The 25457-nt window shown below is 38.3% G+C and overlaps 1 protein-coding gene across 22 annotated transcripts in view; it reads right to left on the minus strand.

Moving 5' to 3' along the window:
- The window catches only part of Lpp (LIM domain containing preferred translocation partner in lipoma), an 847859-nt gene that overhangs the window by 353520 nt on the left and 468882 nt on the right, over nucleotides 1-25457 (minus strand). For all 22 annotated transcript variants that reach the window (XR_015441150.1, XR_015441149.1, XR_015441148.1 and 19 more), the window contains one exon: nucleotides 19404-19530. Coding sequence is in view for 19 of the 22 variants with exons in the window: in XM_004834795.3 (XP_004834852.2) it covers nucleotides 19404-19530 (127 nt within the window). In the remaining 3 variants the exon portion in view is untranslated. The remainder of the gene's footprint in view (nucleotides 1-19403; nucleotides 19531-25457) is intronic.

Genomic DNA, 25457 nt, shown 5'->3' on the forward strand with positions numbered 1-25457 from the left:
GCTTTATAAAATCATCTAGGGCAATAATACTGTTGTATGGCAACACATGTGGTTATATTGTCTGATTTTTAAATAAATCACTAATGCTGCCCACTGTTGAAGAGGTGGAACATTTTGCTAATTTCTACCAGGAAACAAAGATCCAAAAGATATATATATAATATATATATATATATATTATATATATATCCTTCTCACAAGGCTATATTCCTAGACCTTTTTATTTAGAGATAAGGTCTCACCAAGTTACTAAATTTCCCAGGCTTGGCTTGAACTTGCAATCCTCCTGCTTCCGCCTCCCAGACTGCAGGGATTATAGGTTTGCAATGTCACTCCCAGCTGAAAATTCTGTAACATCTTTGGTAACATTTTCCACTGTTGGACACCAGGTTCTACCTCCTTCCATGGGGTCACCACTTCTCCTTAAACTCATCCATGCTCCTGTCACAGAGAAGTTTTGTTATGCCATTTTTGACAGTATCTTACTATTACAACACCCCATGTCTTCTTATTGCTCTATCTTTTGCATATGCCGCTTCTTCTAATATGGAACACCTTTGTTCTCTTTCTCTACTGATAAATATCCTATTAGCTCCTGAAGATTTAGCTCAGCTATCTTCTTTAATCTACTTATTTTCCTTGGAACTCAGACAGTCTCTGTTGGTCATATGCACAGAGTTCCTTCATCACATTTATCGCATAGGAAAAAGATTACATATAGTATTTTTGACTCTCCAACCTGTGGAAGTCTTTGAATTTCTTTGGGACAAAGGCCTCCAGATTTATTTATAGCACCTTTTTCTGCAGGAAGGATGTATTCCACCTTTGATTCACCTCACCTAAGTTTGGGATGAACATACACTAGAAGTTCCTTTTAAATATTCATTTAGCAAATATACCAAATAACCTTATAATCACCTGCGTCATTACTAAACATACTGACTCACTAGAGAAGAGAGATCACACAAAATCTAGGTGATAATTTTCCTGCTGGGTTTCACCATCTCTGTTATTTGTTCAGTTATCAAAGAAATAGAAATTGAAAATAGACACACAAAAAAGCTATGCAACCCACAAATTTACCATTATGAAAATGTGCATTCCATATTGATGAGTTGCTATTTAGGAGCAAGTCAATAGGTGAAAGATCAGCAAAATATAATGAACTTATCCTCTCTTGACCAACTTGATTTGTCATGGGATCCTAGGCAAATTAATCAAATTGTTTCCTGCCTTACATTTCTCTAACAACAATAAGTAGAACACAGCGCATTGCACAAAGGTGGCTTTGTGGAATAAACAAGAAAATTGCTTTACATTGAATGTCAGAGGTCTCAAGTTCTTTATGGAGATATGGCAAAGAGGAGCTATGATCTTGTGGAACGTATCTCCACTCTCTGGTTCTTTTCCTGCCTGTGATATGAGAAGACTGGATTAGATTAGTAAACTTCAACCTAAATTTTCCATTCCATCACACCTGAAGAAAATGCTGCAGTCTAACTTTTCTTGGAGTGATGGTATTTTCTCACTGGAAGTGGGCTGAGGTTATGTCAGTAGTCAGAGGCCTAGTATAGGTAGATACAAGGTAGGGGTGTGTGCGTGCGTGCGTGTGTGTGTGTGTGTGTGTGTGTGTGTGTGTGTACACGTTTGTCTAGTGACAAAGTTTCCCTGGGCAAATCCTTATGTTAGAACCAGGAAACTCAGGGTCTCTCCAGCCCCAATGATCTATGATTTTTAATACAATAATTAAATGGCACAGAAAGGGCAGTAGCATAAGATGCAGACTAAGTGTAGTGTGTTAGCTAGTTGAGAAAAGTGTCCTCATTAAAAACAGGTATCTGCTAAGCAAACAAAAACAGAGACAACATTTTTGAAAACTGAGGCTATGCCTCTAAAAAATCTGTGTGACCCTGCGGAAGGGCTAATCTGTCCTAGAACTTAGTTTTCTCATCTGTAAAATCCAGATAAGAAGGATTACCTGACGTGATGATGACAGGCGTTCAGCTACTAAAGTATTCAACACAGTCAGCACTTCATGAGTGGCTTTGGCCCTTGAGGCAAATTTGTACTCAACGCACAAAAAAGAATGAAAAGTGTCCTTGCCCTTAATGGCTAGAGCTTCACTTACGATAGAGAATTTCAGATAACTCCATCCTAGACTGGACTCTCTAGAACTTCTGCAAATAAAATTAATATCAAAGTTATTTTAATGTATTTTATAGTTATTCAATGACTCAATAAAAACTAGTCAACATTTGCACATCTTAACTGGAAATTCCAAAAGTTCTTATTGTGGTCATCATCTGAGATTGGTTTCAAGTTTATGCTCACACAGATGAAGCCCAATTAATTTACACCATGATTCTGTAGTGAAGACTTAATGAACACTAACTTTCTCTCAACACTGCTGCAAATAATGTACATGTGATATTTACTTATTTACTCCTCCTCAAACCACTATTACAAATAGCACTATAACCATTTCTACTTTGCAGGGGGTAAAACCAGGGCACAGAGAAGTGAAATTTGCTCAAGGTCACTGGCGCAGAGTAGAAATTCAATCCTATGCATTCAGACCCAGAACCCAAGCCTTGGGCTCTCTGGTATGAGAGAATGTAAGGCAAGCTGTCAGGAAACTTTAATTTTAAACGTATGTGGATGTCCTGAGTAAATGACTTCTTCACTAATAGTTCTTCATCTAAAACTAAAGGATTTGGATTAAATCTAAGGTCTGTCCTATCACTTACTAACTCAAACTATGTTGCTTTTTTAATGACAAGCATTAGTGTGTATCCAAGTATCCCCACGCCCACCATATTTACTTCGTTAGCTGATATATTTCTTTGTTTTTGTGGGACGTGTTATGTTGACAACACAAACTATGGTTTACGGATCTGTATGTTTGTAAATGTAAATGCTACTATTGCTGTTTATGATCCTTTTTAGGAGAAATAAATACACTGTAAAGTGAAACAATAAAAATAACCCCAAATTGGACAGATCAAATTTCACCAATAGGGACCTCACAATTACCCGTCATATTATTTTTCATGTTATTTCCATCTCACCTCCCATTTCATCATTCACTATCCCTCTTTTCCTGCTTCATTTCGTCTGTGAGATATACCATTGTCTGACATGCTAAATATTTGACTTATTTATTTGCCGTTTTTCTCTCCTCATTAGAATGCAAGCCCCACAGCACAGGTTTTGTTTTTTTTTGTCTGCCTTATTTGCTGCTGTTGCATCAATGTCTAGCAGAATGAGTTCACACAGGAAGGGCTCACAAAGGACTGATGAAAGGGATAGAACTGCTTTCTATTAGGAGGGATCTCAGTGGAGTGTTGGCACCATCCCTATTAAACTTCTGTCTGCTCACCATACTTAATATTATCCTCTGAAGACAGAAGACCAGAGATAAGTTTCGACCCATGCCTCCTACACTTTCCTGAAGTCACCTCCCCAGCTCCTCCAAGTTAGCACAGTATGACTGGTTTAGGCACTTATGACATCTGGACCAATCTTCATTCTTTCAGATCCTCCCCTGTTCCAACGTGTTCACCCCAATGATGACCCACGGTGATCTTTAAACAGTTATTGTGTCCTTCTGTCGTTTAATCCCTTCATGGTTACCAAGGGCTTTCAGAAAAGATCCCAGACTCTAGTAGGCAACAAAATATCCCTCAGACCTGGCCACTAATTATCCTTTTATTCTCATTTCTGCTTAGTATACCCTATTCTCTAGTCATATTTCTTTCTTTTTGGGGGGCAACTGTCTACTGGTCCTATTTCTTTGTTTTGACTGAATTGTTTCTCTGAAATGTTCTTAAACTCATGGTTTGTCTGGAAAATTCCATTCTATTACCAATGCCAACATTATTTATGTTAGAAAATTCTTCCCTAATTTTCCAATATAAGTGAGCCATTGTAACTTTTTTCTCCCACAATATCATTAAGCTCCAATAATAATTTTCTCACATTGTAATTGAGCTATTTGTAAATACATCTGTCTGTATTTCAGGGCTGAGTGTTTAAAGCAAATGCCTAGCACAGGGCTTGGCACATAGTAGGCTTTTAATAACTACTGGGCAAATAAATGAAAACACAAAGAACACCACACATTTCCTAGGTAGATAACCTTATCTTTCTTGGGAACATTTATAAATAAATCAGGTCCCACAACATCATCAATGATGGAAAGTCTAGAATTTTCCTAGTCTTACCTAAACACATCTTGTCACTTGTCTAGGTAGGGTCTCTCTCAACTTCACAGTGACTGTGATATTGAGAACAGTTCTTCTTGGGTGACGTCCAAGTGAAAGTCCACCATGAGCCTAGGACATCAGTGAGAATGCAGTCACCGCAGGTGAAGTTTGGGAGGTAACTGGCCCCAGACACTTGAACTGCATTTCCTTGATAAGCCAAGAGAACCAGAAGCAATCATATCCCCATGTCACCTGTCACCAGGGAGGCACAGCAGTAGAAGATCCGGGATAGTAGGATGTGGGTAAACTGTTCCCAGGATTGCTTCAGAAGCACAAGAAAAGTTTTCTTTAGAAGCAGGGTGTCACAACAGCTGCCTGAAGACACCACACATCCAAAATTAGGAGTGGGATCTAAGTCGAAGAATCAGTTAATCAGTGTCTGGCTTCCTGAACCACCTTAATGAAATAAAATGCCAAAATTCACAGATACATTGACACTCCTGCTGATGGCCTAAAATAGCATCAACTTCCGACTGAGCGAGCCAATTGCTAGCTATTGCCTTCCTGATGACATGTCAATAGGTTGACCTTATTTTCAAAATGAGTTCCTTTTTCCTTGCTCTCTCTCATTTCCCCCTTGGCAGTGGGACTGGACTTGCTTTTTCTAAGGCTCATTAGACTAGCAGATATCACTGCTAAAGATTAAAAAGAACTATTTCCACAGGAGAAAGAAGGCAGCACTGGATTGGAACAAATAGTGAGGAAAGGGAGTTTCAGAACATACATATTGATAACATTACAATGAAGAGGTCTAATCAAGTCCAAGTGGGAAGAGAATGGAGATGCACTTCTCAAGTGGTATTTGTAAAAATAATATTGTGTCCAGCACTTGTCTGATAGCATTTGGCTAAGATGCCCAGCTAGGCACTGTTATTACCCTTGTAGCAGAGGAAGATCTTGACCTTATAGACCTATAGCACAGTTCAATCAGAGAAAGGGCATGCCTAGTTTTCTACCTCCTGTCTGGTCAGTGATGGGCCCTTCAAGGAGAGGAAATCAAATCATTCCTGAAACATCTCCAAACTGAAGTAGAGGAGAAGCAGAGTAAGATGTGGAAGAAAAGCTGGGCATTGAGCGCAGGACTTGTGGGTCTTTTCCCAAGGCTTCAGTTATCTTATGTTCTGAAAATTAGAGTACTACAAGGATTTTATGTGACACATGCATCATACGCAAGGGCTAAGAGTTTGGGCTCTGGGTTCAAACTGCAACCCCAACTGGTAGCGTCTTGGAAAGCAAGATCTCCTTTATCAGTTTTTCTCATGTGTAAAGGAAGAGCACCTGCTTCCATAGGGTGACAGCCAGGATATATGAGCAATGAGTATAAATCTCACAGGATATGGTAAATTCTCAAACTATGTTCATCTTATATTAAACAAAATCAGCAGCGGAAAATTTTAAGGTCAAGTTAGTAGAGAATCCTTACTGCAGGCCAAGGTGTGGATGGAGTGGCATAGAAAGATATTTAAAAATCATCTACCTCTAGCTCCTCATTTTGCTTTTCACAAAAGAAGGAAAGAGCAAGATAAAGAAGATGTGGTCTCTCTTCTTAGTGAGCTTACAGTATAGTAGGAAACATAGACATGTAAACACACACATTCACATGTAAGAGTAATAAAAGTAATAAATTGTGAATGAAATACAACCATAAGAGAAAAAATTGGAGACTATGTTCTAGAGTAGTTTTTAGTGCCTCTTTAAAGTACAAAATCTTTTTAAGGCTTCATTCACAAGAAAAATAGATGATATATCTGGATCTTACAATCGACCAGGGCCAAGCCTTCACTTACTTTAATCAATGACATCAATAAGCCAGAGTAAGTTATGTTTAGGGAAGCAGGAGTTATAGCCTGGCCCCAGGATTCTGTTGTTTTCTGTCTCCCTGCTTCCTATCAGCAGGCACACTGACACTGAGACCAGATGTTCAGTGGAGGGTCCAGTCTCTTATGGCCCTCTGATTGCTCAATGGAGATTATAGCTAGATTTCTGAATGGTTTGGGCAAAAACTGCTGATGAGTCCAAGACTATAATTGCAATGTTTTAACCAAAACAGAAAAAAAGACACTTTCAGCACACAAAGAACTAACTCGGTTTTTGTACTACCTGCAATTCTCAGCTTAGTAGAAATGCACTCTTTGTTCTGTTGAAAAACACTCTATTGATTATGCTGACACTAACAGTAAAGCTGGGTGGCGGCTCATTTTCTTTAATTTTTTTCTTACCATCTCTGATGAGAAAGTAGGTTATGATTCATCTCGAACAATCTGAGTCAAAATTCATTTTGTCTTTTTTCAATTAGTTCCTTTGCATTCCACATTAAAAAGCAAGAGTAGTTTGCTCAGCAAATGAGAACACTGTGGCAGATCTTGGTGTGTTGTTTTCTCACACACGATGACTGAAAAACACTTTTTTATATTCTTTAATGATATTTCAATAGCAAGAGAACATCAGAAGAAAATGCAAAGTGTTAATTGAAATGGAGACAAGGTCATTAAAAATTCAGAAAAATGATTATTACATACTAATCATAAATGGCATAAATCAAATGAGATATTGCCTTGGAAGGCAATACTAACATCTTTTACATATTTGGTCTTCTCTTATGGTTTACAAAATACTTACACATCTACTTATCTAACTGGATTCCCACAATAACAATACAAAATATAGAGAGATCACTACTTTTTCAAAATAGGGGAAATAACAGAAGCTTGGGAAGGTTAAGACATCCTGCAAATGAATTGATTTTTTTAAAAAAACCTTTTATTAATACACATTTGTATTATGTAAAAAAGAGCTCATTTAAAGGACAAAAACTAAATTAAGCTTTCCATTATCTCCCTGACTCCTCTCCTAAGTGCTGGAGGACTCATATTCTCTCTCTCCTCTCTCCCTCTTCTCTCTTCTCTCTCATGCCCAACCCCCAGGGCCATAAACATACAAGCCAAGGTCTCTAACACCGAGCTACAAACCCAGCTCTCTAGTTTCATCTCTTCACTTGTCCTTCAGTCTTTGGATTTCTAAAAGAATAGTTCTTCGTAACATATAACAAAACATTCTAACAGCAGCACAAAGATCAAGTGTCACCAATGTCACAGAGAGAAAGCATAGGACTTCAACTTGGATTTCCTGACTCCAAATCTAGTGCTCATTTTTATGATGGTACTGTTTTATCTATAGTAAATATCATTGTCACATTAATGGTTATCAATATTAATACCACTTATCTCTGCCAACTATTATTAGTGCAGAGCATTATTCACCCAGGAAATCCTTAAACAGATTGATGCTATGGCATCCTGCACCAGTCCATGGTGTTTATTATCATATTCTAATATCCTATTTTATTTTTATTAACTGGCATTCAGAACTGCTTTGAATGCAGTGAACTTCCTCATAAACCTCAGGAAATAGTGAATAGTAATAAATAGAGCATAAAATCGTCCAGGAAATATGATTCTTGGGTTTCTTTTCCAATTCTTCTCTGAGACTGTGAAGCCAGCAGTATTGTAATTTTACACAGAGTAGCTGTTTTTCTAATCTGTCTAAAATTTAGCAGGGTGTGGAGTACAACGTACAAAAAGTATTTGAAGCAAAGCAATCAGGCGGCCAAAAGGACCAGAATAGATCATGTGCTTTAACCTCTTAATATGAGAGAGAAGATCCATGGAAAAGAGAACAGATCATGATGTCACTGAGAATCAGTGGAACACAGTGAAGCCCGAAGACCTGCAATCGTGGATGCCAGGACATTTGTACCATTCTACTGCCTCTTACGATGTCATGAAAACTCTTCATGCTGGAAACAGTTTATTTTACAAAACGTATCTCAACGAGTAATACTGGGGACATCATTTCACCAGTAAATCCTATCATTTGGTTTTCTTTTTGAATGCTACCCACATTTTTCAATATTTTGAACATTAGTTCACGAATGCATGCTTTTCAATTTAAGTATGGCATTTAGTTTAATGTCTTTTGGGGAAAAGGAATATTGACATATTGCTTCAGCAAGTCACTCCCATCCAAGGTTTCTGTTCTCTCTTATTGTACTTTAACAAATGATGTTCATTGCCAGGAACGAGTGAAGCCAGGGCCAGGACTTGTGGAAACTGCAGTTTGATAGTAGAGAACCAAACGAGAACTGAGACCAGAGCTCTTCGGTACTGCTGTGACGTTGAAAGAACTGAATGCCCCATGACTGACATTAGAGTCGGATTAGGAAGAGGATAAGGCTACAGTGAGTAAGTGGACTTGCTCCTGGGACTTCCTGTGTGTAGAGGCTGTGGATACTGTCTGCTTGGTTTTCTTCAGAGCCATTCACATGTCTTTTAGGACAGCACATTGCTACCTTGTCCTTTCACTTCAGCAATAGGTGTCTCTTCACTTGGGCTCCCTTAGCATTTTATGTGCCATACGTAAACCAGTGCAAAAGAAAAATCCTTTGAACCAAGAGGTGGAAAGTAAGGGATTTTCCACTGCCAGTTGTGAAATCTGTTCTCCACCAAAGCCTTGGTGCTACAAGATTTAACAAACGCCTTATCTCTTCAGCCATTATGTTACCTTACACACTATACACTACAGTAATTGCTGTACAGTGGGCACTCAATAAATACTGATGAATGGATTCATTCAATTAAAAGTACAGCAGACCACCTACCAAGGAGAACCCTGCACATGGTCAAACAATGACTTTGCTGACAATTAATTATGTCTTCTGATAATCCTAATGTCACTTCAGAGTCTGGAAGAAGATACTCATCTGTGTATTTTAAAGAAAGTTGTGGGGAAAGTGCAGGTTGTGGGGAGGAAGAGTGGTTTGGAGGGGAAAGAAACCTGAATTTTCAGTGAAGTGTGTTTGTGTGTTATGATCAGAAAATGCATAATTAGCACCTGTAGGTTTGCGTTTCAGCTCTCCCTGCATCTCAGTGTACAAACCCAAACCACTTACTAACTCAGACCTTCTTTTTGGCCATATACAATGTGTACCCCACCAAGGCTTTCTCGCCTAGAAATTCAAGTTTACTTCTACAGTTGATAGTCAAAGGGTGTTCAATCATCCAAGTGGTAGTCACTTTTCTACTCTTCATTCTCGTGATAAAGAGAGGGTAACTGAAGCATAACTGAATGAGTGGGCGTCTGCCGCTCATATCGTGACTGTAACAGATACCAATTGTGAGTGCTCATTTGTGACCTTGAAGGAGCCTCATTTAACCAGATGATCTTTTGGGACTTGTTGCTATGGACAACTCATGTAAACAAGAGGAAAGGATGTTTCTCTCAATGTGATGTCCTATCCATCTGAACAATTCTGTTAGGATGGCAGTAACTACAGATGTAAGAAACTATCCTGGAGCCAAGGTTTCTGCGGCGAACCCATAGTGGGGGAATATGTGATCTGGTAATTAAATAATAAAATCTTGCTAGGCCTGGTGGGCCACACCTGTAATCCCAACACTCAAGAGGTTGAGGCAGGAGGATCGCCGTGAGTTCCAGGCCAGCCTGGGATACATATTGAGTTCAAGACCAGCCTGAACTGAATAGTGAGACCCTGTCTCAAAAATCTCAAACAAATAAATAAATAATTAAAATAAAAATAAAAAATAAAATCTTAATCATGTAAACTTTCCATTGACAAATTCAATCCTTAAATTTCACAGAAGATACGCAAAAAGGAGATCAAGCCGACAGGTGTCAACTCTATTTTAATTTAAATTCAATGAATCCAGCAGCCACATTTTACTCTGCATTTTCCAGTGCCTTTAAATGAGTCATAAAAAAGAAAGAGGAAAGAGAAAAGCTCCATTAAAATTTATGGCTTTGTCACTAAATACTTTGTGGACCTAGAATATTTGTTTTCATCCTCTGCAAAAATGAGAGCTTCTCCTAGATATTTTCTAAGATGCCCTCCAGCTCTAACAGCTTATGATTCTATAAGGTGATAATAAATATCTGTTAAATGAATGAGATACTTCCTCTCTTCTCCACAGTTTATTATATACCACGTCCTACCACCGAGAATATGAATGTCTGCTGTCAATTTTCACTTCGTAGCTCATTAATCCATTAAACATAGCAAATATACTGTATGTGCCAGGCATTGTCCTTGGGACACAGATGGAACACCAAGGTGTGCTAAACACAAATTGTTGCTCTTGCTCAGATTTACATTTTAACAAGAAAGACTGATGATAAATACAAATATATAAAGTTGATGAAGACAATAAAAGAAATGATAACAGAACCTCTGGTTCTTTTGTATTTGAAAATTAAGGAGCTCAGAAAAAATATGGATACGTAGGTCCTAAAATGGTATTAATTTTATTTTTATTATTTTTAAGAGGAATGTGCTCTTACCCAAGTTTAATAAGGGGTATCAAAGTCTAAGTTCAGAAAACCTGACAGGCGAAACTTACTTCCTCACCTTTGTAAAACGCTGTCATTCCACTTTCTACCATCAAACACTCATTTCTAATCTTTATTCAGAAAGGAAATTTTAGCTGTAGGTTTCTAAACACTCTTGGGTATATGACCTTGAATGAGTCATTTGAGGTTCAATTACTGGAAAATGAAAACTTGTCTCACTTTTTAGACTACATTATTTTTTACTATAAGTCTAGATTTCCAAATCAAAGCTTAAAAACATACAGATTAGCTGAATTAACATGTGCTAAAGCAAAACACATAAAATACTTAGAATTATTATTTATTTAGTGCTGTAAACATATGCTACTCTGAGTAAACATTTTTACCAGAAAGTACTACCACAAAAGGAAATATATTTAATATGTCTCATTAACTAGAAAAAAGTCCTATTCCCGGGCCCCATGGATACCCTAAAAGGCTACAGAGAAATAAAACCAAGAAACACATTCCGTCCCCCTCAAATCAATATGACCTTTTCTCTACACCACTCATTTTCTAATTTTTCTTCCATTGCGGTTTTGGGGTTTTTTATTAATTAGGTCATTTATCTATGAAGACAAGATCCTTCAAGCCTCAGCTTCAATCTGTACCAGGGACAGCGGTCCGGCTGGTGTCCTCCTTCCCAAGTTTGTAGTGGACAGGTGCATGCATACTGGAAACATAACAATAAAGATAAGGAAGCACAGATTTCTCCACACCTCTCAGTTTAGGTCCCCTGAGTGCTTTTCATTAGATTAAAATGCTAAAACAAGAGTATAGGAACTTATCTATTTTATGGCCCATGACTAACTCCACTACAAGCTGCTAAGAGAGCATGACTGGATGAAAAGAGAACTGAATTTGCAGCGAGGAGGCCTGGATCCCAGGGCATTTCTCAAACTGCTGGCTCTAATAATGCTTTGTGAAGGAAGAGGAGGGTACAGGGGTGTGGGGAGTCACTTGAATCTGTGTTTCTTCATATGCCAAATGGAAATAAATATACTGTTCTGTAAGGCTGCTGTCTACTTCAAATGATACAATAAGCATAAAAGTGCTTTCAACACACATAAAAGTCATAATCATGGGGTAGAACTAGAAATTAGATATAAAAGGCTTACTGTCAAGTGACTCTGGATGCCTAAATTACAGAATATCAGAGTTGGACATTCGCTGTGACATCGAATCTGAGCATCCACGAATTGCTTTAGTACCTGTCACTATCTTCCCCAACCAATGGTTACTGAGTCTTTCCCTAGACTTTCCAAGGTCTTTCTTTTGTGTTAAAAAAAAGTTATTTCACTCTATCGAATAGGAATTTGCGAGCTCCTCATCATGTGCCTTCGGTGGTAACTTTGGAAAGACAGATATTCACGGAGATTCCTTTTGCATGTGTCAGTCTTCACAGGAAGTCAGGTACAGCTCTACTCTTCCTCTTGTCCATACCTTCAACTGTATCTCAAAGGATGATCCCAAGTTTCACGAGTATCTCAGTCAGTATGTGTTCACTTAGGAACTGGCCCAACTTGAGAAGAAGGAAATAGACCATTTCCTGGATTGTTCTGGGAAGTCTGGTTCTATTTATAAACATTTATTGGACATCCATTTTTACCTCAATTAAGAAGACATGTAGCATCAAGTAGGGTAGGCTGGTGTTATCATTTAAAGTAATGATAGTACATTTCCATTCACAGCTTTCTTCTCCGAAGGCTTTTCATGTGTCAGCCTCCCTGATGACTCACGTTTGCCAGTCTGTCCACCTGCCCTTTGGAAGAGGAAAGCTCCGTTCCACTAGAACAAACTCTTGGTTTTATGCAAAAAATTCTCAATGTCTCCCACTAACAATGCTCAAGATAAACAAAAAATTCTCTTAGATAAATGCCAAGTTTTATGAAGAGAATTTACCTTGTGCTGCTGTGAAGGCATAGTGACTTCAAATAGCTCACAAAACAATTTTAAGACTCACACACTTCAGTTTTCTTTTTAAAGAGGAGGAACAAGACAATGCCATATAAACAATGCCACGATAATTCCAGGTTCGTGCTTGAAAACATGTTGTCAGATATTTTCAGTCCATCCTCAGATGTATTACAACACTTTTCCAGAGATTCTGTATTCCAACAGTGTTGCTTTCAGCCTTAGGATCTACTATTATTTAGAATCATGCCATGGTCACAGATATTCATATAGGGAAGGTTTCACACACAAACATGCTTTTTCAGAATGAATAAAAGCACAAAACTTAAAAGCTCTGTATATATTAATGAACAGGGAAAACTCTTGGATAATTTCAAAGGGGTGTCTCGATACTCTCTAGAGACAAACTCAACCTTCCTTTCTATTTTTTCCTCAAAACCACCTGAAAAAAATAAGCTTTGGAGCTAGAAAATAGCATAGGCGTTCCAATTTCCTAGCAATAATACCTCCCCCCATTTATTTTAATAGTTCATTGAAAAATTCTTCTTCTATTTTAAATTATGAATTTATCCTAAATTATACTCATTTATAGTTCATCACTCCTTGTTCATTCTAAGTGTTTATCACTGGAATGGAGAGTCTCCAGGTAAAAACATACTTTTCTAGTTTTCCAGGAAAACAGATTGCTCCAAATGCAAGCACCTGAGCCAAGGCATGCAGCCTTACTTTGAATAGGTTGGGATAAGGACTCACTGTCTATTCAACTGAAGTAGGTAAGAATTTTCTTCTACCTCTGTCTTCCTTCTATATTTCCTCTCTTACTCCTACAAGGAGATATTTGGAGACCCACTCAGTCATTGCCAATGGAAAGACATGGGCATCCTCAGGAAAACTGCTATAGTCAAAACTGAAATCCAAGTATATTGTAAATGTTCATAGCGTAGAGTCTTTATCTTGTCTTCAATGATATGGAGTCTCTCAAATGTTATATCATGGTTCATCCTTTGTGGTATTTACTTAATGCAGTAATGCAATGTTCAAAATGTGTAATGAGGATGTATAGAGATTTCATGCATACACTTAAACTAGTACATTTCCTAAAGAAAATTTTTAAATTTTTAAAATTACCCAGCTGAGATGGAGTGCAGGGTTCCTGATTATTTTATCAAGGACTGTCTCGAGAAAACAAAAAGGGATGAACTGTAGATCTCAGTGATTTGCCCTTCCCCGAAGTCAACAGTAGGGCTCTCGCTAGCTATCAAGCTGATAGGGTGGTTTTAGGTGAGCTGTCTTCATAGGGTCTGTGCCAGAGCTATGGCGAAATGTCTGAGTCAGGGTCTCATCAGTTCATTCTGGATGTTAAGGATAACTGAAATATATCATCAGTGAAACTGAATTCTTGAAAACAAAGCATATGGCTTTGAGTAGAAGTGGTCCTTCGATCCGTCACGACTCTAGAAAGAAAAAAAAAGACACAAAATTCTACGGGTCAACTGCTCCCAATCTGCGGGAACAGCACAAGCCCTTCTGAAGTGGTAATGAATCAGAATGGACATGGAATTGGAAGAGCGAGTCCAAACCCTGAAATTACTAGCCACTCTTGATCTTGAAGAACTCTCTGAGCCTCTCTGGCTCTTGGTTTTCCTACCTGAAAAGTGAAGACACAATTGCTAAATCTGTCATTTATATGGTAGCTGTGACTGAGCTTTTTAAACCTATGAAGCTTTAGATAAATATCAGCTTTGTTGCCATCTCTTTGGTGACCCTCATTTCACCAATAAATACCTGTGTCTGGTAAAAAATTTAAGAGTCGGACATACATTAAAGGGGAATTTCAAATACCCACTGTTGTCATTAAGACAGCCAAGAAAGAAGTCAGGAATGTTACTTTCTTTACTTTAACCACCCAAGGAAGGAATCTTAAGGTACCTTTTGTGGAAGCTTTTAATATATTTTGGGGAAGAAGGAATGTCTTTGTAGCTATATAGTTAGAACATCTCTACATAGCTGTTTTAAGCTGAGGTGGTTCTGCCTCTGAACATCTATTTCCATCACTATTTTTATCTATCTATCTACCATCTATCTATCATCTATCTGTCTGTCTTCTACCTACTTACCTACCTACCTGTCACTTCCAATGTAAACTGCAAACATCATATTTCATTTATACTCCAACAAGTCGCTTCTAAAAATATTTTCCTACATAACCACAATACAATCAATGTACCCAAGAAATGAACATTGATGTATTTTCTAATTTATATTAAGTTAAATTTGCTCCACCTATTTTATAGCTGTTTTAAAATCTAGAATCCAGTCAGGAATCAGGCCTTACATTTGAAAGATATATAATACAGAATAGTCTTTTATTACATGGACAATTTTGAAGCATTTAGGACAGTTGTCTTGAAGAATGTTCCATCATCTGGACTTTTATTTTCTAAATGCTTCAATGCAGTTAAGAAGTATTTTATTTAGCAAGACTGTTGTTGGGTATTTCCTCCATTATACTACCTGGCATGTGTTACTTTGTCCCACTAATGGTGACGCTAAATCTCACCCCTTGGAGTAAGATGGTTTCCAGTAGACTATCATGAAAACACTAGTTATTTCCCTCGCAGCGATGTCATCTGGGAGGCAGTCTTTTGATACTTCTCCCATACTTTTAGGTATACTATAATTATAATTATTCTTCAAATATACATAAAAACTGTTGCAAATAATAAGAAGGTCTATAAAGAAAAAAACTTGATAATATCTTTATGAATCATCAGTTTCAGAGGAAGAGAAAGGGTGTCTTGGAAAGACAGCACCATGGCCACAATGGAGCCCACTCTGCTGACACCATGATTGACACACTTCGCTCCCACTCACTTCTTGGAGCAGCTCGTAGTCTAGCAGGTCTTTAACGTGCCAAGTGACCTCCAGCAAACCAGAGACTGCTTCGGCAAAAATTCCAGCATTAAATAGAGATGGAAGAAGAAAAAAATTGGGGATGGGGCTTTAGTGGGGCCTGGGATAGAACTGCAAGAGAGGGAGGTTCTTCACAGGTGGTGCCTGTCAATGCCATTTCTAGGCCCGTAAAATTTTAATGACAAAAGAAGCATTTGTCCGTCTCTCTTGGTCCAAGTCTCCCTGACGCAAATGCCATGCTATGGAATCTTGCTTCTCTCATCTTCAGACAGACCTTTGGCCTCTCTCTTCTATACTTAAGAATGCCCAAATCGGGCTCAACACTGTATTAACAGCCACACTGGAATTCCTTATGCTTGTGCTTGTCCTGCCAGTCCCAGGAAACTGAGTCAGGTGAGGAACAGCCTGTCCACACCTGGATGCCCCTCACCCCCAGCACAGTGGCAGGCACAGAGAAGTGCTTGGGAAGTGTTTACAGAGTGGGATGATAAAGGAGAGGGGCAGAGTTCTGTGATCATGTTTGCCTCCTTGCTTTGCTGTGGCAGTCAAGAGTTTGACCTGGCACTCAAACCAAGGTCTCTGGCGTGGAGGTCACCTTCTTCCTCACTACCCGTAAACAGTTCCCAGGGTGTGCGATTTCACCACACATGGATTCATTACATCTCCAACTACCCGATTTTCTAATATTTACACTTCCCACACAGATGCTTCACTCAGATGGGGTTTTTCCCCCCTCATCGGAAAGGACCTTGTTTCTCTAGTCTCTTCCTCCTTCCAAATCTTGGCTAGCTGAAGTTTAGAGAGTTACTCAAAGGCCTCCCTTTATAGAAACACCTTTCCATTTCTGCTTCTGGATATTCCCTCTTCTTTTTCTGAATTCTCAAAGAACATTAGTTGAACTTTGATTAAATCACTTGTCACTTTCTGTCTTGTGCTGTAATAAAACACCACGGCTCTCCTCAGATTCCGTATTAGGTAAGAAACACTTTTAGAGATAAGACCAATGTTTTCTTCTAACATCACAGGATACTCTCCTGCAATAACACGCACTTGTTTGTTTTCCACACAGAGTACATTTTCCTTCAATAGTTATACTTCAATTTATTTTTTCCTTATTTTATCTACTTAGAAGAGCATATCCCTTGATTTCTACCGATTCCAAACTAATCTCCTGCGTAAATCCTTTTTAAAACATGCAGCCTGGCTACCTCTCCATATCTTCTGCTTCAATGTGGTGTTTAAAGATATCGGTCTGGAACCTGGATTCTAATCCAGTCCTGCAACTTATTAGTTATTATGGGGAAAATAGTTAATATTATTGCTGTGTCTTAATTTCCTAATGTGGAAATCATAATGGGATCTACTTCACAGGGCTATGATTTTTCTGTAAGGATGAAATGAATTAATTCTTGTGAAGTACATAAAATAGTGCTGCCATATCATAAACACTCAATAAAAGTTAGTCACCTTTTCAAGATCCCTCTCATGGTTAGAAACCACCATTTGGCAATGATTATTTACCAACTGGTGACACATGTTCTATTGTTGCTAGAAATTTAAATTTAAATTTAAAATTTAAAGCACTGTTCATGTTTTGTTTTTTTTTTTGGTACTAGGGATTGAACTCAGGTCCTTGTGCTTGCGAGGCAGGTGGCAGAACCCCTGAGCTAAATCCTCGGTCCTGTCCATGGGTTTTTAATGGGCCCTTCCTACTTAAGTAAACTGCAATCCTCCTGAGCACTTGAGAACTTTGATTACTGAGCATATGCTACACGCCAAGAACTTGGCTAAGTGCCTTCTATAAGTATTTCAATTGTTACTCACAATAACAGCACAAGATAGCTATTATTTCTATATTATAGATAAAACAAAACAAAAACTGAAGGGATAAAAATTTGCTCAAGTTTTCTAAGTTAGTTTGTACAAGAGATAGACATTTTTTGTATCCAAAGATAATTTTTATTTATTTCCTTACATCCTGATTAGGTAGATATTCATTCACACAGTTACCATCCACATTCTATTTTCTTTATTGATATATATTTTGATATTGAAAGCACACATCTTTAGAAAGTAGCTCTTTAATTGTAATCCATCCTAATACACAACCTTATTTTTCCATTTTAACATGCTTTATTAAAAATGTATCTTAGACTCCAATATACACCCTCATCCTACTGTAATAACCAAGAGCCCAAAATATTCTTACTATATTCTAATAACTGGAGACTTTTGCCAGTTTTTTGTTTTGTTTTACTATTCTCCATGCATCTGTGCCAATTCCATCATTTTATGTTTAGCTTTACTGTGATACTTTTTGGGATTAATGCTTGTTCTCTAGTGAATTTACTAGTGTTGAAAGAAATGCAAGAGAGCATTTGCTCCACATACTTGTTTTACCATGGTGGGAAATGGGGCTCAAGCTAATGGTGGTCATCCAGTACTGCTCAGCTTGCCACGGGCACAGAAGGGACAAGAACCAGGCTTCTCTATTCCCACTCTTGTGCTCACTTAGCTAAACTACATGCCACTTGCATACGAACAAAGGCTATGTTTTTCATATCCATTACATCCCCCTCCATCCCCTGTGGGTCTTTGGGCCAGTGCCCTTAGTTTACCTTTGATTATGGATTCCCAAATAGGAGGCAAAGCAAATTGAAGAAGTAAAAACCCTGTGCAATTTCTCCCCCTTGAAGGCTTTACTCATACTGCTCCTCAAATATCTTGTCTACAGGTCCCTAAGGAGTTACTCAAGGCGTGGTCCTCAGAGGCGTGGACAACTAACAAATACTTGCAGAAACAGAAGGAATGTTTAGAAACTACTGTAACGATGTAAAAGATTAAGGCTTTTTGTGGTAGTGCTAGTGATTAGACTCATACATGGTAGCAAACACTCTACCACTGAGCTATAACCCCATCTCCCATACCCTTTTGAGACAAGGTCTCACTAGGTTGCCCATTTGGACCTCAAACTTGTGATTTTCCTGTCTCAACCTCCTGAGTTGCTAGGATTACAGGCATGCCCCATTATAGCTAGCTAAGAAAAACATATATTTTTTTAGAAAAAATTTTTTTAATCTCAAATTAATGGTAAGACTTTTTCTTTCATTCCAATAGATTGGCGGGGGGGGGGGTGTAACAATCTTTACCACACAAAATCTAAGAGTCATTGGTTTAAAAGGCCCAGGGGCAAGTCCATGTCTCACCAATTCCTTTCGTGAAGCATTCCTGATATCCCTGACAGCACTTTAAAAATCTGTGACATCTGAGCGTGATCTTCTTATGTGTCTTACCACTTACTATCTAAACTAGCAATTTTTGTGTTTGTCTTACCTCCTTTGAATCATTACAACTTCCATCACAAATTACATGTCCACTGCACCTCCACAATTGGCATATAACTCATAAACTTGTACTTATGTGGAGAAAGGGCTACCTATTCAGGTTACTTGCCATTTTGAAAAGGGAGGAAGTTAAAAACACCAAAAGAACATATTTCCCTGAACTCAGAAGGGGAAAAAATCCAGAGTGTAGAGTTCAGGCAATTCTCAATTCCAAATTTTATATGTGAATTTTTAGATCAGTATGAAAGCTAAACATATACAGTAGTGCTATTTATCCTAATGGAAATCTAATGAGTTGTCCATCATGATCTTAAGTTGAAATCTGCATCTCAAAGAACTCTAAGGAACTGCGAGATCATAGTACAACTATATGTATAGCTATCCTATTTCTGACAGTCTTCCAATAGAATTCCCAGTCCTGCTCCAGGGTGTGTGTGTGTGCGTACCATCTCTCAAACATCAGAACTCAAATACTTTATCAGTGGAGACCATCATACTCCCCATTACCCATAATGCAAATTAAACAGGACATGTACTTCAACAGTCACCTCTAGTCCCCACTCACCAAAATATTCATCAGCAGGGGGATTTTCCATGTCATACAGCATCTTTTTGGTCAGGTGCTCCAGCTCATCTTCTGGGCGGAAAGAAGAAGGAAAAGATTGAGGCCCCATAGGCCCTGTGTGTCCACCCTGAAAAACAGAAAGCTCATTATCCTTTTGTTTGAGTCTAGACAACAACCCAGACAATCAGCATGAGCCAGTCATGTTTGCACTGGGGAAAGAAAATGCGCTGGACTTGTATATTTGGTGACCTGGGTATCAGACTTAACATTTGTCCCTTATGCAGTGTCTAACCTTGGACACATGTCTTCATTCACCTTCTTTGTCTAAATGAATCATCAACTGGGCTTTAGAAATCCACATCTCCAACAGTGGGAATCTGTATCATTCGACAACTGCCAAGCTGTTACTATGTATCATTTGTGGATTTGTTGAAAAGATGAATAAACTGAGGCTTTTCCTCTGAAAGACTTCATGGCCAAGATGAAGGTACAGGCATGTTAATAAAACAAAGCAAACAAAGCAGCTATCGAAATTGTACAATCAAGGTATTAGGACAGACCTCTCACAGGGCTTGGAGGAACTCTTCCTGTGGAGAGGCATCAGAGCAGAGAGGAAATATGCAGGTAAAAGTTGTGAGAGTGCTGGAGATAAACAGGAACCCAAAGTGTGTAGAGAAAAAAAGGAAAGCCACATGCTAGATGTTAAACAGCTTTGTGCTATCTAAATAAAAGGAAATTTAGGACATCTTACTTTCTTATATGATTAACTGTGACCATTCAAATATCGCCCCAACATCCTTAATCAAAGTGTTATAAAAATAGAAACACTTGTCATTAAACATTTAGAAATGAGGCAGTGGGCAGATATGTAGACTGGGTGCATTCTTGCTGGATGTGTATGCATTTTTAGAAGTTAGCCAAAACTTTCTCTTTTCAGAATAATTTATGAGGCAATTCCACAAAACTGAAAGCTGGATATTCATTTTCCTATTATCTTCATTAAACGGAAAGGGTTCTCAGATGTGAAAATCCTGCGGAGCACAAATCCCTGTACAAATACTATCATTCCTTCTATCAACACTGATTTCAACAACCCTAAGGTGGGTATTATTCATTTGTGTGAGAGCCAAATGCCTTCTCAACATATGTGACAATGTTCACTGCTACCTTTTTGGCCTTTTCTCACTAACAATTTTCCATTTTCTAAAATGTACAGAAAGTTGGAGTGCAAACATGAAGAAAGCTGAAAAGACCAAGCGTATTTAATGTTTGTCACTAACCTTACCCTGGAATTTTATTTCATTTTTGGAATATTTGGATTAGAGATTGGAAAGAAGTGAATAAACTATAGTCAGGTGGTAGAGGCAAAAATACAGTTGCACAATCTGAGGACTCATCACAGCAATCTCTTCAGTGTGAGAGAGGAAAATGGAGACCCAAAAAGTTCAGGGCAGGGCTAGTTACAGTGAGATCAGGAGACAAACCCATCCTGGATTCACTCACTTGTCCAATAAACATTAAATAAAATAAACTTAGGACATTAACTGCAAACATCACTAGCTCTATGGAGTTGGTTTTGTGGATTAAAAGAGCTAATGAAGCATTCATTTTTACCTTGGTTTGTTGGTTCATCATCTACTCATTCTTACAGGGCCTATTTTGTGTACCTCTCTGAAGGCACCAGGAAGGGATCAAAGACGTACTAAGCACAATGTTGGCCTTTTGACAAGACTGGACTCAGGTGTGAGGAAGAAACCTACACAAGTTACTAATTTTAAGTAGCACAGTATATTGGTGGGCATGTACACAGAAATGAACAATGGATGAGTGATTTGCCAATGTTAATAAGCTTTAAATTGTACTTATGCTATGAACTTTTAAAAGATTTCTAAATACCCAGATGAATACATACAATTTGTGATCAAGAATAATCATAGGAGCTGTATTTGAGAGGGTGATCAAAAGTAACAAAATCACTAATCATCAAATGGATCATCTAAATAAACACGTTACATTTATACACTGTACATCTCTGTGTGCAGGCCTACAATGTGATGGAGACATGTTAAAAAAATCAATTGCAGAATGGGATATCTAAGTGACAACCCCATTTTCGTTAACTGACATAGAGATGGGAAAAAAGTCTAAGAGGAAATATACTAAAGTGTTAAGGGGGATTTTTCTTTGGGGGATAGATTCCTAGGGGACTTTTAATTTCTAAGTTTATTTCTTTATTTTATAGTAGGAACGTTTACTTTTGCAATCCAGGAAATAGCATTGTTTTGGATAATGATAACTATGGTGGATATGACAAAGATCTTGGAACAAGCTTCCAACCCAAGTGAAGTGGGAGATTCCAAGAATGGCAAAAAGTCAGAGTTGAACAGCAGTTTAGTGTGAGTGGGCAAAGCTGCTGTGGTTCAGTGTTTAAGTCTGGAGAGATGGGGAGAGAGGATGCCTGAGCTAATCACTGAGGTCTTTAGGGCTTTTCTGTGAGTCAGGAGCCTGTGAGTGACGCCAAGGCCAACTTTCAAAATCTGATGTGCTAAACTCCTTTTTGGTAGAAAATGGCTTCTATAAAAATGCAAACCGAATTTATTTAAAATTTCAGTAAGTTCACAGACCATAGGGAACATATCTGTATGTTTACAGGGACATCAAGGCAGAAGAAGCTATAATAAGGCATTTTAGCATGGGAACAATCTAATTAGATTTGGAGAGTTCTTTATGGAGTGCGGAGAGAATGGGAGAGTTTCAAGATCGGAATGAGATGGGGATTTGTGGCCTGAGATAGTCAAGGGATATGTTACTGCTGGACACAGAGACTTAACTACGACACTAACTTAGTGTCCTTGGATAAGCCTGTAAACTTTTATAATTTCATATTCCTTTCTGTACACTGGGCTTGCCAATGTGCTTCACACTCTGTGCTAATTATGGTGAGAGAGCTGCACCTCATGCTATGTGGAATTCCTTTGGGACGGGTGTAATGAAAGGCTTCTCTCTGACATTCGCAACAGGCCTCTGAGGGAGGGCATCATCCCACTGCCACTAGCAAAATAAAAAATGAGGATGGAGAAGTGAACTATATCTTTTTTCCAGGTTTGCAATAAAAGGAGAGCTTGAGCCCAAAGTATGGTGTCATTTGAATCCAAATTCCATATGTTTTACCAAACACTGTTTCCCTTAGAGCAAGGTTAGAAACATACGAACTCTTGCTTGTAATAACAATGGCACCAGCTGTTTTAATGAAGCCAATAACTATTAAAGAACACTTGATAATTCCTGCTTCTAGTCTTAAGGCAAACCCAGAGAAAATGGACACATTTGTTATTGTCTAAGGCAACATGTGTATCTGATTCACTTTCAACATAAACAAAGGTGGCAAGAAGGCTGAATCTAATTTAGAAATTCAGACTATCCTTTGCTCTTCCATTTCAAATAGAGGTCTAATTGGAAAGTACTTACATTGTCAATATTTCAAAGACTTAAAAAACAGTATCATTCATTTTACTCTCCAAATAATCCTTCCTATTTGTGTGCCATATTGTTTCTGAAATAACAAATTTGGAAAACATCTACTCTTCAGATTCTATTTTAATATATACAGATGCTCCTCAAATCAGGATGGGGATATGCCCTGATAAACCCATTATCAGTCAGACATGCCTTTAAGGTGCCCATGCTACGAATATCACAGCTCAGCTGCCCAGTATACTGCAGAGTGTTGGGTGCTCATCCTTGCAGTCTTGGGGCAGAGATGGAGAGGCAGCTGGATGCCAGGGCCCAGGATCTTGAGTGAGAATAACACTGCAGACTAGGCTACTATCCCAGGAAAAGGTCAAGATGACACAGTGGGAGTGTGGTTTCTACAGAGTGTGTATCACTTTCACATCAAATAAAGTCTAAAAATCATAAATGGAACCATGGTAAGTTGTGGACCATCTGTAATACTGATCATTGATTTCTGGGATTTTGATGAGGAAAGGCCCCAAAAGATCATTTCTCAGTGTTTCTGAGCTTCACTCATTTACAGGACTCTCCCTACCCAGTACACAATAGTTAATGCCTGTCAAGTAAATTTTAGGGGAAAATACAAGATTCTTCAGTTAGGCTGTTTCTGCTATCAAGGAAGATATCCCAGGACTTCCTTCCAGTGTTCTCTTCTGTAAGGAGGACATTAGCACTTTTCCCACCCCTCCCTGTGTCTTCAGGACTCATCACACCTACGAAAAACTAACAGCTATGCTCATCTTATTTTTTAATGAGCAAGTTTTTGCATACTACAATCGAAATTTTGGAGGGGTGCTAGAAAGAGATGATTTGTGTTTTCTTTTTTATTCCTTCAGAAGCAGAAGTGTAGATGACAGCAGCTACATTCTCACTGCAGCATAATGATTCCTCATTTTGCAGGATCCTTTGCAAGGTGCACACCCCACATGCCTGTAATCTCAAAGGCTCTGTATGGCATATGATCCTATTTCATGGATGAGGAACTGGTGCTTAAGGGTATAGGTGAGCAGCCCCATGTACAGAGCCGCTGTTGAGAATTAGCAGGACCCTCAGGGAAAGCAGGGTGTGTCCGCCTGAGGGAATCTATGATGCTACAATGCCAGGCAGGGTCCTGACAGCACTGTCTGCCAGCAGTCTGATGCTATGACTCTGTGCAAATATGGATTTGAATTGACTATTATGTAAGGCAAGATTTTTAAAATTTCTGAGTGGAGGTTTACTGGTCACTACAAAACAATGCCATTTTGAAACAAATATAAACAAAGCTTTTAGGCTGTTCTAAGAAAAATTTCTTATAAATATCAATATTAATCACTAACATAAATGTCTTTGAAATGTCTGCACCTCCTAGAAAAGGCAAAATAACATAGTGTGAGCCACAGGTCAGTTATCAAGAATAGATTTCAGAGGATTCTCTCAAAATTTTCTTGACATACTTTAACTTAGAGATTGCCAAGAGCTAAAATCTGTAAATATAATATCAAATTATTTAAAGTTTCTGCTTCTGACTAAACTTTTTAGGAAGAAAAAGATGTGAAAATAGACAATTAAAAATGTAAGCAGTAAGAGACATAAGTCCAGTGTTGTGAGATGGAGGAAAGGCAGAAGGGACGACCTCTTAGCTTGATTTTAAAGCAAAAGTCAGATTTCACAAGAAAGAAAAAAAGAGAGAGAGAGGGAAAGAGGAACAAAGGGAAGTAGGGAAATAGGGTAGAAGGAAGGAAAGAAGGACATAGACATTCCCAAACCAGTGCATGTGAAAGAGCAAAATGTTAGAAAATAGAGGAGAAACAGAGGACTAGGCTGGAGAGGTTGTTTTAGATAACAAAAGACATAAGAGTCTTTAAATTGTGGTTACCTTTATTAAAGTTATGCTTCTGAAATAAGCCTATTGGCAAACATCTTCATACACCACGGCCATGTAAAAATGCAATCAGGCATCATGGAATTTCTGAGTAATTTATTGGCTAATTAATGTGTTTTAGAAGGGTCTGTGGGATTTATTCAGGATGCAGATAGTGCCGCTAACTCCTGACCAAATTTGTTTCCTTCTCTTCTTTATGAGCACACTGCTCGACTACATTTCTCATTTTTTTTTTTTTTTTTTTTTTTTTTTGCAGTTGGATGGAGCCATCTGAGGAACAAGAAGGTGACAGCTTGTGGCCTGAGTTACCATGTGGAGGAAAATCTTCCACTCAGCAGGCTGAATAGGAGGGGCTGGAGAAGATGAAAAGCTAATGGTTGAAAGCCATTGGAAAGTGAGTGGTTTTTATTCTTTCTACTAATATGTTTTTGCATTTTTCTTTTGCTCCAGTAAGAAAACATATTTTTCAACTATCTGGAACTGGTTCTTCTTTGCCATGGTTCTTTCTTCCTAAGGGCTCAGAAGATGGTCATTCAAAGGAAGACTTAATAGGATGCAAAGTTTGCAGGCGCATGTAGGCCTAAGTCCTTGCTAAATGCTATGGACAGGGCTGTGCAATATAGAGGACTTGTTTCTGCAAACAAAATAAATATGTACGGAATCCTTGGCGAGCAAGG

The sequence above is a fragment of the Heterocephalus glaber genome, unplaced genomic scaffold (assembly GCF_053883595.1).
Source record: "Heterocephalus glaber isolate CG9 unplaced genomic scaffold, H.glaber_assembly_v1.0 deba00001504, whole genome shotgun sequence".
NCBI lineage: Eukaryota > Metazoa > Chordata > Mammalia > Rodentia > Bathyergidae > Heterocephalus > Heterocephalus glaber.